Source organism: Bemisia tabaci, chromosome 1 (genome assembly GCF_918797505.1).
Source record: "Bemisia tabaci chromosome 1, PGI_BMITA_v3".
In the NCBI taxonomy this organism is placed as follows: Eukaryota; Metazoa; Arthropoda; class Insecta; order Hemiptera; family Aleyrodidae; genus Bemisia; species Bemisia tabaci.
The window spans coordinates 83376886-83393039 of NC_092793.1; the positions used below are offsets into that span (position 1 = coordinate 83376886).

Sequence of the window (16154 nt, forward strand, 5' to 3'; positions counted from 1 at the left end):
ATCCTACGTCTTTTCCCCTTCTATATTATTAAAACTTTATGCACTAATGTTATCACTATCATTCATATTTTGCGGCACCAATTATGAAACAGGTTGGCAACTCTTCTTCATACAGGGAAGAGTGTTTTACCTACATTTAATTCAGTATGTGGCCGTAAGTATCTTAATAGGAAACCATTTGACCCCTATATAGCCATTTTGGCAGAGGAGCCCCAGTAGCTGAAAAAAAATATCAGAAATTTGCCAAAGAAGGTTACTTGCTAGACTGACAAAATAACTCCTCACCTTTCAGCACTGCTGATGTGGTGGCTCAGAGCATTACGTTCTGGCCAAGAGGTGAAATGCGGCTGAGAGGGTCAGAGCAAGATTGAAAATTTTCGGCTATCCAAATGGTAAGTGCTCTGCTCTGGAGTATCAAGAAATAGCTCCGCACTAGAGATATAGTTCCTTTAGAAGTTAGTACGGACTTTCTTGCTATCAAGGGCATTTAGGACCTTCCTGAATTTTTGTTGGGTGGATGTTTTGTGACGGTCTGCAGCAGTCATTTATATTCTCGCGGGGATATGCTCGGCCGTTGCATGACGCGCCCCTCCCCCGGACCTCGAGTTGGGAAAAAACCAACATTGATAAGAAGCTGGAAAATAGGGCCGTCAAGAAGTCCCTTGATGGCACGGAGCGCCTTCAGTGGGATGGGCCGCGCAGTGGCTGGGGGACGTTTCCCGTAGTGTGTATATACTTATATTCAAACGGCATGCATATTCGTAATCTACGACGCATGATAGATGCTCATTACATGGTCTTTGGTCTGGGTCTGACATCAAAGGAGATGCAATAGTGTATTTCCTTCGGAGAATACACTAAAAAAGAGATAAGGAATTTTTACTTTCTACATATAAACTACAAGAGAACGCTGAGAGTTCAGTCCCAGGTCCTTCGGCCTGAACACAAAGCCCCCATCTGCATACAATGCTGTTGCAACACTGAAACGAGAGGAGCGTTATTTTGCCACTTTAAATAACTACTCTTTTCCCTGATTTGATAAAAAAAAAAAAAAAATTAATTTTCAGGACCCATGCACACAACCAGTGAAATTGGGAAACACTATTTTTATGGAAAGAAACTTTTGGAAAAATGCACACCGATCTAAATCTCAATGGGACACTTACATGACCTCCTCCTGTTAAAAATACATTCATTTTCAACTAAGTGAAATACTCGTATTTATTCCTCAAGTAATTGAAGAGGTTTATTTGTTACACATTTTCAGGCTCATTAGTTTTTTTTTTAAAAAACGTGGATACATATGGCCCTATCTATAAAAAAAAAAACTTATTAGGGGGAGGGGAGGGTCAGGGGAAGGAAGAGAAAGAGCAATCTCTTTCTTTCTAAAATGCAATCATTTTAAGGTTTTCTAAATTGTGTGACACAATTCGCTGAAACAATTCTTTGCAACTTATAATTGAGTTGTTCGGTGGCAGTGGACATGTTCCATTGTTTTCTTCATATTTTAAGAAGTAACCTGGGATGAGTGAACAACTACAGTAGAGACGATGGTACTTACTTCAATGAAACGAGCAATTATCTTATCTCGAATTAACTGGTTTTCAAGAAAATATTTGTCCAAAAACTCATTGACTAATCTGCTGCATTCATCTATAGGTGCTCGGCTTAACAGAATGAAGACGACTTCTTCCGGGCTATCCTGAGAGCAAAACGTCAAGTTGGAAATGGAGCTCTTGCATGTAAAAGAAAGGGGTACATGCAAAACGGGTCATTTCACGCTCGTGTCGGATACCATTGAAACTTGCCCTAATCATTCATCTAACAATGCCCCATGTTTTCCCAAAGTTTCAAGTCCCCAAAAAAATTTGGGGGGAAATGGCTGGGGGTCAAAGTTGAAAATCCGCTAAATGTTCGCGAAATTTTTACTAAAAAACTACTAATCATTTCGAAACACGGTTTAAACGAGCGTTTTCAGCGTGAAAAGAGCTTTCAGAAAATGTATAATATCATAGGGTTTTGTCGACTTAAACTCGAGTTAGTGCCTCCGAAGCGCCGGAACGCTATAAAATAACACGCTTTTTCGTCACGTTCGGGCCGATCCCCAGAATACTCCATTTTTAATTTCTTTGAAAAACTGATATGTTGTTCCTGACTCTTTATGGCACCTATATGTCTTTACCGTATCCTGGGGAAACGTTTTGTTCGCGAGTTATAAGCGCAGAAAGGAGCGAAGGTCGGGAAAATCGGCTATTTTAAACTGCGCGCGGCGACGGATCAGGAGACATTTGGCAACAATGCGAGGTCGGCAGAGAAGTGTGACTAGCCGAACTGAGCAGGAGGGGGCGTTCTCATTCTAACCCATGCGACGCGCGCAGTTCATAATAGCCGATTTTCCCGACTTTCGCTCCTTTCCGCGCTTATAACTCGCGAACAAAACATTTCCCCAGGATACGGTAAAGACATATAGGTGCCATAGAGAGTCAGGAACAACATATCAGGTTTTCAAAGAAATTAAAAATGGAGTATTCTGGGGATCGGCCCGAACGTGACAAAAAAGCGTCATTTTATAGCGTTCCGGCGCTTCGGAGGCGATAACTCGAGTTTAAGTCGACAAAACCCCATGATATTATACATTTTCTGGAAGCTCTTTTCACGCTGAAAACGCTTATTTAAACCGCGTTTCGAAATATTTAATAGTTTTAGAGTAAAAACTTCGCGAAAATATAGCGGATTTTCAACTCTGACCCCCCCCCCCCCGCCATTTCCCCCCAAATTTTTTTAGGGACTTGAAACTTTGGGAAAACATGGGGCATTGTTAGATGAATGAATAGGGCAAGTTTCAATGGTATCCAACACGAGCGTGAAATGGCCCGTTTTGCACGTACCCCTTTGCTATTTAAGTTCAGAGTCCTCTGTAAAATTTTACGAGAAACACGATGGAGCCACTGGTTTTCTCTGAAATTACGAGGGTCGTCCCAAAAGTCTTGCGCGTTTTGCTCTCATTTAAAAATTATTTAAGGTAGGGAAAATCCGGTTAGATGTGCATATGAGGCATACCCTCAGCTGTAATTTAAGCCCAAGTTTTTAAAAATCGGATAAACAGGACGCTCAGGAGGTCATTTCTCCTGCGCGCCTTTTATGCATTTCCAGCCACCTCCGGGCGCGCGATAAGTCAGCATTTTCAGAGCCCACCTGGCACAATGTTTTTTTAGTTCAATCATTGGTGAACTATTCGATGCAAGACAGATTGAGAAATTTCTGGCAAATACTCAAGGTCGTCAAGTGTCATTCGGCGATCTTCGCATATTATAGCGTCGACTCATTGCACTAAGTCACTATCGATCATCTCAGGCTTTCTCGTGCGCTTCTGTTCTTCCTTTGCGAGACGTCTGGCTCGACCTCTGGACGTTTCTATCCCTCATTGCGTTTGCCCTGTAAACTGCTTGAAATATGCAAATAATGTCTAATGGTCTAACCCCTTCCGAAATCAAAATCGAATTACTCACCGAACTTTGCAGTTCTCTGGCTTTGAAAATGCCATAACTTAACAACAAACTTTACACAAAAAGCTTGCGCAAATGTCGAAAGAACACAGATGGCATTCATTACCGAGGGCCTAGAAAACATCATGCTGAACATGCAAACAATCTGGTAAAAAATGTTAATAAGAATTTCTAAGTGATCGGATCAGATTGGCCACGGTCGTCAGCACATCTTACTGATCACGGAAACCATGCGCCTGGAGGTGGCGGGAAACGCATCGAAGGGGCTTGGGAGAAATGACCTCCGCAACGTTCCTAATTTAATTTGAATAAACTTAAGCTTTAATTACAGCTGAGAGTATGCTTCATATGCACATCTGACCGAATTTTCCCCATCTTTAGTAAGTTTTAAAGGAGAGAAAAACTTGCTAGACTTTTGGGATGACCCTCATGACTTCAAAGCTCAAAAAAAGCTCTCAAAGTTGTGGCTGTAATGGATGGTATATCCCACCTTACCCTGAGAGCCCACCTCTATATCGAAACAAACTCTCTGTGCAAAAATAGGGAGCAAATATATTAGCAGGGTTGCCGCGTTTTCAATTATGGAGTCCCTAAACAAAGTAGCAACCCTGTTAATGTATTTGCGCCCTATCTTTGCAAGTATAATGATGAGCAAATCTACTAAAAATACCTAAAAGGAAATGAGGGGAAAAGGGGGAGGTCTTGAGGAAGGGGGCAATAGCAAGGGCACGGCTCTGTTGAAGGGAAGTTGTATGAAAAGTGAATGGTCTTCTCCGATCTCTTCAACATCTTCAAATAGGGTAAAAATACTATGTTTTTAGCCAAAAATTGAAAAGTGTAGTTCGAGCTCCTCGAAAAATAAATCGACTTATAGGTTTTTTCCTGAAAAAAAAATCATGAAATCAAAGAAATTTCCTTTTTATCAGGGACACATCCCTCAAATGATAGCACAATAGAATGAGCAACTTACAAAAAACTCTGTCTCAGTTAATTGGAGGTGAGACGTGTTATACGCACAAACGGCCCGCAACTGTGCGGTTGCGTAATTTTCATGGGTCTCTCTTGCCACTTTGAATTTGTTTTTTATTCTATTTAGCTATTATTTGAGGGATATTCTTTGTTATATGTAATAAAGTAAACTTTATTTCTGTTTGACAATCAATATTTTTTAACAAATTAGACTGAATCATCATTTATTTTACATTTTTTCCCTCATAAAGTATTGAAAGTGCAAAAAAAATAATGAAAAAAATAAAAAAACTCAATGAACATAGTTTGTATATTTTCTTAAAGACTCTAGCTTTCTATTTTCTATTGACCTCGCACTTAGTATGACACATTTTAGTAGCCAAAAACATGATAATTACAGTAGGTAATTTGGAAAAGCTATGATAAATGGCCAAATTTGGCAACCATGGATTTTCACTGAGACAGGTGTGATTCATAATGTGTCATATGAGACACAGGGCCCTCAGGTAATGTTCAGAGTGACCAAAATCTTCCCAAAAATGACGGGGGGAAAATTAAGAGATGCCTCCCCACAAAAAAGAGTAGCCAAAATACAAGGTTTCATCTGCGACATAGATTCATATTTTTTAATCAAGATTTTTTAAAGCTACAAAAAAAACCAAGATACCATTCGAAAGCTTGCAACTTCAGCTTTCTAACGACATGTTGCTTTTTATTTTGGTGCATTTGGGCGGCGAGAAATTGACTTTAACTGGAGCCGCCCGTGTTTCTTCGTTTTTTTTAACATGATTCCGAAAAATTCCTTTAAGCCAGCGTTGAGTTGCTCAAAATTCAAAAATTATTATAACAATAGAAAGCTGAGAGTGTGGTCTTTCTAATGGTGTACATGTTTTTTTTAACTTCAAGAATAGCCGAGATAAATGCAAGGAAACCGGCCGTCCGAGTTAGCAGAAAATTCCTTGATATGATTGCAGTAAAATTCAGTTTATAGGCGGCCAGTTGCTCCGAATTACAAAAACTACAGACCGTTAGAAAGCCGAAAGCAAGAGCTTTTTAACGGTATAGTTGCATTTTAGTTTCCGATAAGATTTGTCCCTGAAAAAAATGGAAATCTCTTCAATTTCGTGATTTTTTTAAGAAAAAACCTAAAAGTCGATTTATTTTTTGAGGAGCTCGAACAACACATTTCAATTTTTGGCTAAATACATAGTACGAGCGGGATCGTTATTCCTGCGAAAAATAGTTTTCCGTAACCCTCCGTACATGACTCAGTTGACCACAGGAGATTACCCGGGCCCGAAGTCATGTTAGTGAAGAAAGCCTTTCCCCTCATTGATATTGCATCTTCTCCTACCGTATCTCTCACATCTTCGTTTCCCCTCATTGCAGCATGCATCAAATTGCGATTATCCGGAATATATGATCACATGCCTTATCTGATCGAATCCGAAGACTTGTCTCACTGGGTCAACAGTCGGTTAGTTTAATTTCATTTCGAAGAGGACAGAAGACCCATCGCTCTTGGCGCCCTGGCCCTGCTGATACCTATCTAGGCGCCAGTGTAAGGCGCCATGCAAGCGGGGGGGGGGGGGGGGCAGCAACCAGCCTTTGTGTTTGAGCTGATTGAAAATTACTTTGATAACTTACTTTACTTTGTTCTTTTTAAACAGACAAAATATTCAAAACTTTTGTAACACAAGCCGTTTGTTATGGATCACTTCCTTTTATTAGGTATTGTCTTGATTATGATACGAAATTAAAAAATATTAATCACGTTTCAATCGTGTTCAATCTTCATAGTATTTTCTTTCCTTTTATTTAATACTCGTCCTCCCCCCCCCCCCCCCCCAAAAAAAAAGAAATATTTGATAAAAGGGCATAACTTGATGAGATTAAGAAACTGTAAATAATGCTTCAGTCGTTTGTGGATGAAATATTTTGCTCTTACGAAAGCTTTTGTGAATAGTACTAAATAATGCTATTGAAGATTTTTATTAAATTTAAATTAAATGTATTTTCTGTCTCAAGCAATCAGTTTCTTCCAATAATGTGGTCAATTTAAAGAATAAATCAATCAGGAAGAAGAAAACTCCTTTATAGAGATGTAAGTTTTGTATCTTTGAAATTAAAATAATAATATATATCATCAGTAAAGGAGTAGAAATGAAACAGCATTTAAAAAAAAATCATAAGTCAACGGAAATGTAGAAACAAAGTATAACAAAAATACATCAATACTAACAAAATAAAAAAGTTGAAGCCCAAAGCCTTTCAAAGCTATAGTCTGACTCCATATGAGATTTCTACATTTCATTTGACCTAATTGTAAAACAATTTAATAAAAAGAAATACAATCTTCTACGCTATATTTGACACGCCAGTCCTTGAAGACTTATTGAAGAAATCTAAATCCTCAATATTAGTTAACTTTGGTAGAAAGCATCTCGCCAATTGTTAGGAACCAGAAGGAAATAATGAGAAAGTTAGAAAAAATTATTTTTTTCAGGGAGGACGGTGGGCCAAACGACAAATATTCAACAATAAAATCGAGATGTTGTAAAACCAAGTAATACTGAGAAAGTTGAGAGGAGGGTGGCATATCTCTTGCCGAAAGAGCTAAGATGACCTTGATTAGCATTTGAAGCACCCAAAAGGTAGGAACTTCATAGGGGTTGGTACCCTATGGCTTATTTGACTTAAATATCTGACACGATTAACTGACTGTTTAAAAAAATGATGAAGATTTGGCAATTGAAAACAATACAACTATTCTCGCAAGATGGATTCCACATGAAAAATGTAAGACGCGATGGCGTGAGTCGTGAACTCGCAATGCCCAGCTCTAGTTTAAAGTAACATTACAAATAAGACAAACGGAAACCAACACAACATGGAAATAGAGGGAGGGAAAGGATGCGCGTTAACGACGGCGCAGAGATACAACTATTCGTACTTGAAGGACGTCCGTGCTGCGTCTGAAAAATTGAAGGCGCGATGACGCGAAGCGTGAGTTCTCAATGCTCTGCTATATGCTGCCAATGAGGTGTCGCTCAGATTCGGGAGAAAAGTTAAAAAGAGGCCCGAACACATCTCTCCTACCTTCGGCTGTGTTATTCAAGTGGTGCTTGAAGCACCATTACGAATGAGACAAACGGAAACAAACACAATGTGGAAATAAAGCGAGGGAAAGGATGCGCGTTAACGACGGCGCAAAGATACAACTATTCGTACTTGATGGACGTCCGTGCCGCGTCTGAAAAATTGAAGGCGTGATGACGCGAAGCGTGAGTTCTCAATGCTCTGCTATATGCTGCCAATGAGGTGTCGCTCAGATTCGGGAGAAAAGTTAAAAAAGAGGTCCGAACACATCTCTCCTACCTTCGGCTGTGTTATTCACGTGGTGCTTGAAGCACCATTACAAATGAGACAAACGGAAACAAACACAATATGGATAGGGAGGGAGGGAGAGGGTGCGCGTTTACGACGGCGCAGAGATACAACTATTCGTACTTGATGGACGTCCGTGCTGCATCTGTAAAATTGAAGGCGCGATGACGCGAAGCGTGAGTTCTCAATGCTCCGCTATATGCTGCCAATGAGGTGTCGCTCAGATTCGGGAGAAAAGTTAAAAAAGAGGCCCGAATACGTCTTCTTTGTCGTCGGCTGTGTTGATACTCGTTATCTCTTATTTTTTCAGGTTCTTGTCTGATTATTTTTTAGGATGGATTTTTAGACCCACGTCTTAAGCTCGTGTAAACTGCAGCACTGGCGCGGTTCTCATGGAAATAATTGTGCTTGGATGCTTCTAAAGGCTTTAATTTTTTATATTTTCTTAAATTTTAGAAGTCTGTCCGTCACTTCAATACGTTCAATTTTACAATTTTTACTCAGTACGATCAATATACTTTGAACCTGAAAATAGCGTAAACTTGTGCGGTTTTGCCAAAATTTTCTGAACCCCTCTCCACGAAGGAAATGCTCGTAGGAAACTCAAATTGTGGTAATTGTTACACAAGTTTTGTCAGTCAAGCAGGAGTGAATTTCAGGCTTTGGCAGTAAACTCAGTGCTAGTTTTGATCAAAATAAGTAATGAATTCATGTAGTAGAAGACCCTATCCAAATTTTTCAGGTTTTTTCAATGAAAGTTCAGTATAGAATACTAGGGTATGAAGTTAGTCACATTGAAATTATGAGCATAGAGGCATGAGCTATTACTAGGTCTACTGAGGAGGTCTAATTTCACCATTCCAATTTTTCTCCCAAGTTTTCGATAATTTAAGAAGAATAATACAATTTCTCTTTTATTGCTTGTTTTCAAAAATACTCATCAAAAAACACTTAAAAGATAATGATCTGCTTGAGAATTTCACCAAAAGTTCGAATAAAAAAGGAAACCACAGTATTATCCAGAATAAATTTTGGTGGCCTTCTCCCCATCTCTTGCCCCAATGGTGCCTTCTGGATGCTGCAAAGCAGGGACAATTGTTAACATAACCACTGTTTTTCAATCCTATCAGTCCCTATTTATCGATTTAAATTAAGCTAGAGTTTCACAAATCGCCCATTCAAATTTTTAGTTGCGTAAAAGGTTAATATAAAAACACATATTAACTTGTAGTTATGTTTATCAATACAAGTTAAAAAAAGTACTTCAGGATGATCTGATCAAGAAAAGGTATCGATGGTGATACTACGGAATCATATATCTCAGATTGCTATGTCGGAAATTTTCAGTGACATATCTATTAATTTTTTCAAGGATGACTGAATATCGGTATTCCACATAAGGATTAATTATTAATGGAGTTGTCGAATGTGTGAGAAATTTGCGATTTGATTATTGATTCTTACGTAAAATTTTGCGAAAAACTTGATAGTGCCACTGGCTTTCCCTGAAGTCAACTCCCAAGCTCAAAAAAAGCTCTCAACGTTGAGGGCGTAATGACGGGGATATCATATCCCACGCTATCCTGAGAGTCCACCTCTACGTAAAGACCAACTCTCCATACAAAGATAGGGAGCAAATACATTGACAGGGCTGCCACTTTACTTGGGGACTCTAAAACTGAAAGCACCGCAACTCTCAGGGTTGCCGTGCTTTCAGTTACCCTGCTAATGTGTTTGCTCCCTATCTTTGCATGGAGAGTTTGTCTTTACGTAGACGTGGACTCTCAGGATCATTACAGCCTCAACTTTGAGAGCGTTTTTGGAGCTTGGGAGTTGATTTCAGAGAAAATCAGTGGGACCATCGTGTTTCTCGCGAACTTTTACATAAGAATCAATAGTCAAACCGCAAATTCCTCACATGCAACATCTCCATTAATCCATCTCCATGTTAGGCGTTAACATTTAGCGTCAAATATTTGTCACTAACTAAACTATTAAAAAAAAGACGGTTAAAATGCCAAAAATATCGGAAAAATAACGATCTTTAGGTGCTGTGCGGGCCGCGTAACATTTTTTTTTCCAAATCCTTTTGGCTTTACCGCGTTTTTTTTAGTAGATGGAACCATTTTAGGACCGTGCAGCATTTGATAGAAAAACACAGGTTTCCAAAAATGAAAAAAAATCTGAACACGGCGGCCTTCATGGTAGACTAGATAGTTGACATGCTTCTATGTAATTTGTATTGCTGAGTTCAAAATTGACCTTAGTTTTTTTGCGTTGACTCATTATCTTCCCACAAAATTAGGTTTCTCAAAAAAAAAAAAAGGAAGTTTTTCATGGGGAAATTCAATTTTGATTCAATTTGTTTGGGAAAACGGTGCATAATATTCAAAATCAAGGTCATTTTCGGATTCAGCAGCTAAAGTTACTTCAAATCAGACTTTAATGGGACCCATCCTTCATTGTGATATTTAATTAAAAAATAAAATAGGAGCGAAAATTTTGAGTTACAGCTAAAAAAAAATCTAGTCATATGCTATTAATATTTGATAGCTTGGCCTTGGCTGTAGATGACCTACTGCAGGCGCTTAAGCATGAACCTAACTTTTATTTTCAAGGGATCCATTTCTCATTCAATCTGTCCACGTTGTGGCTCACTACACCTCTCAACACTATTACGGTCAGTGGCGTGGCGTGCTTTGTGATGCATCGATTGATCTCCCATATAAACCTATGGAAAAGGATTGATAGCCAGGGTGTTTATACCTTAATAATCGATTCTTTACCATGGCTTCAAATGGAGAAATATCGATAATCGATTAATCACGCCTCGCCACCGATTGCGGTGTGGTGAAGAATGGGAAAAAGATATGGAACCGGAGGGAAGCCTCGAAGGCATACAGCTATCACCGACTGGCCCGACCGTGGAGACAACGATGAAAGTAGGGGAAAGAGGAAAAGAGCAAGAAAATAAACGTGGGATTCCCAATCGCTGATAAGTCGTGAATGTAGAGTCGGTGCGAGAGCTATTATTCTGTGGCCACTATGGCGGTGCACTAAAGTGTATGGCGGGTTACGGAAAACTATTTTTCGCAGGAATAACGATCCCGCTTGTACTTTTACCCTACTTGAAGATGCCGAAGAGATTGAAGACGACCATTCACTATTCATATGACTTCCCTTCAACAGAGCCGTGAGGGTTGTGTCCCTCGGATCAGCAACCAACGCAAGAGAAGGTTGCCCTCAAGGAAGGTGACGATTGCGAGGGATAAATCCCTCGGATCAAGCTCTGACTGAGAGCTCTGGCTCTGACGAGAGAGCAAAGGAGTAGAAAAGGGGGAGGGTCAAGAATGTCACTCGTTTTTCAGCTAGATCTTTAATGATTACAAGAGGTGTGAACAAATCAGTTTCATCGAGAAAAGAATATCACAAGGAGGAAATACAACAATGGAAAATGTATCAATTGACTCAAACGATAATGCTTGGGTTTCAGCGTGGCACCCTCTTGCATCCACACACCAAGCTCTTTAGACGTCCGAAACGATACTTTGAACTGTACTGAACTCCTCGCGCTCTGCTCTCCTACCTTTCTCGTGTTTCTCTCTACTTTTGCGCAAGTGCATCTCTTGACCGCTCTGATTCGGCACTACAATCGTCATCCAGTGAACTTGACCGGACATTTTCAACCAAGACCGATTTTGATTATGGAAACTTTCATATCTCCTCACACACAGGAAGTTCGTCTTGATATAGAGCTAGACTTTTAGGGTAGCAAATTATATCTCCTCCATTGTGGCCTCAATTTTGAGGGTTTTTTAGAGCTTCGGAGTTGCTTTCAAAGAAAACAAGTGGTACCATCGTGTTTCTGGCAAAATTGTACACAAGAATCTGGACTTAAATCGCAAATTCCTGATACAAGCAAGAGCTCTATTTGAATGAATAAAGACACTTATAACATGAGATTCACCAAATTCATTCAACAACTTGTCCCATGGTGCATAACAAATTGTTTCCTCAAAAAATTTGAGAACATGGGTGCAAGGAACAACCCCCCCCCCCCTTTCTCCAAGCAATGATGTTTTTCGAAAAATCAGTTCTTTCAAAATTTTAAGTTCTTCTTTGGAAGTGCCTTAGGAAATTAAAGGCTCCATAGTACTTTTACATACTGATTCAGGATTCAAATCAAAATATCTTTTTAATAAGTATTGAGAAGAAAGAAGGAGCTATTCAGGATTTAAAAAAAATCTGGAAAAATTCCCAGGTGCTAATTCACTCCATGCTGTCAGAAAATGAATTTGGAAAAATGGGTACCACTAACCCATTTCTAATATGAACGGCAAGGTCACTAAGCAGTATTTACAACAGCTTTGTTTTCGCAGAATTTTGCATGGATCACTCTAAATGAATTGCGCAGGTTTGGAGAGCTCCTGTTGAAGCTTTTTAAATTTTTTCGGACCCTGTCAAGAGGGAATCCACCCTCATCCCCCTATATTTCTGGGATTCTATTGGATGGTAAGATCCTAAACCCTTTTTCAGAGTCGATCTGCTTTGCACACAAGTTTGCAGATCAAGAGAGAAAGCAACAGTGTATTCAAGAGATACACTGAAGATACACTCAGAAATCAAAGGTGGAAAAAAGAGAACACTTACATGATAATATTCTGTTGTGCTGATATGGATATTATAATGCTGAAACAAATCATTGATCTCCTTTAGAGTTTTTATTATCTTAATAAGTTTGCTGACTGGTGAATTAAGTGTGCTTGAATGCCAAAAATATGCCTTCATTTCAGATGCGACCAAACTTTGAGGGTTGCGAATCATCTGAAGTAAAATTTCTGCATACTGAACTCCAATGGAGGGCCACTTTGATGGCGCTATCTTTTCTAATTCCCTGAAAAAGAGAGCAGAAAATAAAGGAAGCTTGTACCTCATATATATTCTTTAATGAAACAGAGATTCTCCTTCCTGACAGCTTGACACTTCTCAGAAAAAAGGGATGAAAAAGTTGAACTCTGGTTAGGCAGCAAAACAAAAAGCTTGAGGCTCGAGGCTCCACTGAGACTGAACTACCAATTCTATGATTCTGAACAAAGATGAGAGCAACCCCTATCTCAAAAAAACCTATTAAAAAAATGGGCAAAATCAAAAGAGGAAATTTTTTTTCCAATCAGATGCGATGAAAAAAAGCTTCGATCGAAACAAAATAATAAAAAACCTTGAAAATATTACACCCTACAATTATTGTACCGATTGAACAAAACAGGTCTAATGTGATGAAAGTGATGAAAGTGAGGTAGTGAGATAGATGAACATAAAATTAAACTCTTACCACACTTTTGTAAGGAACCATTCGATGAACTCAGTTAAAACTTCCGGAAAAGTGTCCAACACATGAGGTATAACTTGCTGAAGCCAAGGCAATGCTTCGACAATGGAGACTGTTGATGGAATTTCATTAAATAGTTGTTTAACAGAATCAAAATTTAGTTCTGCTGAAATCTCATGCAAATGTCTACCCCAGATGATCTGTGACTTCCTTAACTCACCCTACGAAAAATAACAAAAAAGAAAAGTTTCTCAGTTACTATCCATTAAACTTATGAATGATTCTGGAGAAGCAATATAATCTCATGCAAAAACACGAGAGAGCAAACAACTAACCTCAATTTTAGGATTCATTAAACCAAAAATAGATGGTTTCGACTATATCAACAGCCAAGTGTGAAACCTCATATCTCCGTTTGCGACACTGTAGACTTTCCTTCATACTTTATTATTTCTATGGAAAACTATTCAACGTAATTTCTTGAAAACGTTTGTGATTTTTCTTTTGTTAGCAGTATATTCTGTGTTTAAAGTTATAAAGTTGGCTTGTTTCACTCGAAAAAATAATATAGGAGTGGAGATGTTTAAACACCGCAATGGAGTTCAGTAGTTTTACACTTTAGCCATCCCTATATTCCCTGCATAGCTTAATTTGCTGTGATGTTTTATTTTTTGAACACAAAACCAAGCAACACTGCCTCTGTTCTATTGGTAGATAAGTGTTCGGCAAGGACCGTTACTTTGAAAGTAAGAATGCAAACAGAAAGGACCTGTTCCAAAAACCCCAGGCACTGCGTGAAGAGGTCAGCTACGGAAAATTCTAACCAGTCCTCGATACCATGATTTTCAGGATCCAACAGAAGAAAGGTGTCAAATCGGGTAGAGTAGGCATTTGTTCTGGCTAAGAGTTTCTTAACTTCTTCATTTCCAGGATCCTAAAAAATAATTAAACCAAAGATGGGCATTTAGGAATGAATCACATATTAAGTAGTTAATTAATATTAGTATTAGTGATGTATTAGTAGATATTAGTGGGAGTCACTTCTTGGCACAACTCTTCTATTAAACCTGTTTCCTACCTAGATTTCAAGACGTAATGCTCATCGATCAATGACAGAAACCCCAAACTTGTCTTGGCCGATACAAAGTTCTTGAAAAATAAATATACTTTGCTATACTCTAAACAGCCCTTAGCTTAATAGGATGAAGCTATTTCATTGAAAAGAAAAATAGATTAGGTTTTTTCGCTATAATATGAAAAAAAAATTGAGGAAAATTCAATGGCACACACAGAGCAGTTTGCAGAAAAATGTTAGGTTGCACCTTGGCTGTAATCGTAAAAATATCCCCAAGGGGCCGTTTCGGGGGGGGGGGGGGGGGGGCTAAAAATACTTTCATTCGCTTCTTTAGGGTCAATATACCGATGAAAGTTTTCGTCCCGAAGCTCAATATCCACCGTTTTCGAGAAAAAGATAGTAGACGGGTGGTCTGGATCACCCTTTAAGTGGATTTAGTCATTTTAGTGGTGGTAGTCATCTCTAATGACTCGACGGACAATTCTGCAGCTTCCTAACAATGCTGCTTTTTGCAGTTGTTTGTACAGCTCCTACCTAAGACTGAGCTTTTGCAGGCTATCGAACAGCTTTTCAGGAACTTCTCCTGTGGCTCCAATGTCAATAGGCACAATTATCACCTTATCCAACTTCCACAGACATTTAATCTCATCAGCCAGAGGCATGTATTTGTTTATCTTCTCTGCATAGGCAGCTTGGATTATTAACTGCCAAAGGTACTGCAATGTTGATGCGTATTTTCCTGTTCCAATACAGTCGGCTTTTCTAACTTTCCTTCACCTATGGAGGGTCAAACTCATAATCGGGTTTTATGTCCATCTAATCAAGATGGTCCTTAGCGAGCTCCTTGTATATAATTTTTGCCACAGAATTATGCTGTTCAAGATATTGCTTTGGAGCCAAGATTGAACATCCGGCCAACAAATGATCAAGGTTTTCCTCTTTTACTCTGCAAATACAACACATGAAATTGTCGACTTGTCCTTTCATTATTCGCTTTTTATCAGATTTGGTCGAGACAACCTGATCGTGAATGGCAGCTATGAACCCTTTTGTCTCAACAAATGATCCCCCAGAGTGTAGCCAAGATTGCGAAGCTTTGATGTCAATCTCAGCATCATTATAAATCCTTTTAAAATATTGCCCATGAAACGGCTTGGCCTTCCACTGATCCACCATTTGCTTCGTAGTTGAGTGTTCCCACTGGACTAAACATATGGTCCTTCAACTTTAGAGGTGTGATATTGTCGTCTGCTTGCATGATGATCTGATGTAGCTTGCTGTGCTTAGCCTTATCGAGATAATACTTTCTCAGGTTTCCAACCTGCTGATGGTGCCTCCGTAGCGCGCTTGGAATTCCTGTGCCCCCTTAACCCCGCGTTAGGCTGAATCTTTCAACGCAGCTCCTTGGGTGATGCGCTTGATACTTTCTAAATTCCCTCCTTGTTGCAATATCCAAGGCGTTGAGCTCCGTGTTGGACCAGCTGAGTATGCCAAAAAAGTAGGTGAACAGAGTGGTAGCATTGGTTTACTGCCAGCGCTGTGTTCCGTTCAGAAAGTACGGACTTTAATATGGCTCTCAGTCTTCGCTTGAAATCATCAGAGACTTCACGCTTCGAGTCTTCATGCTAGATTCCTCGAGAATGCATGTATCCCAGGTACTTAAACTGGTCATCTTCGAGCATGCCTTCAATTTTACCTTACTGCTCTGCAGGCTCATATCCCTCATGAGCTGCTCAATGCCCATACTCCCTCCATAATACTGCTTATTTTGAACTTGTCCAAAACCAAATTACATATGGAAGTCCCTGCTAAAAGATCCTACCGTTTCAAGTGCAGGTCTTCTTTTCGACTAGCGAACAGTTTCAGATCATCCATGTACCACAAATGT

At 39.3% G+C, this 16154-nt stretch overlaps 1 protein-coding gene across 1 annotated transcript in view; it reads right to left on the minus strand.

Annotated features, from left to right (window-relative positions):
- Window positions 1-16154, minus strand: part of rod (rough deal) — a 136774-nt gene that overhangs the window by 61290 nt on the left and 59330 nt on the right. Inside the window, exons 10-13 of the mRNA XM_072306313.1 lie at window positions 13961-14125; window positions 13195-13412; window positions 12513-12756; window positions 1562-1702 (exon numbers count right to left, since the gene is read on the minus strand). Coding sequence (XP_072162414.1) covers window positions 1562-1702; window positions 12513-12756; window positions 13195-13412; window positions 13961-14125 — 768 coding nt within the window. The remainder of the gene's footprint in view (window positions 1-1561; window positions 1703-12512; window positions 12757-13194; window positions 13413-13960; window positions 14126-16154) is intronic.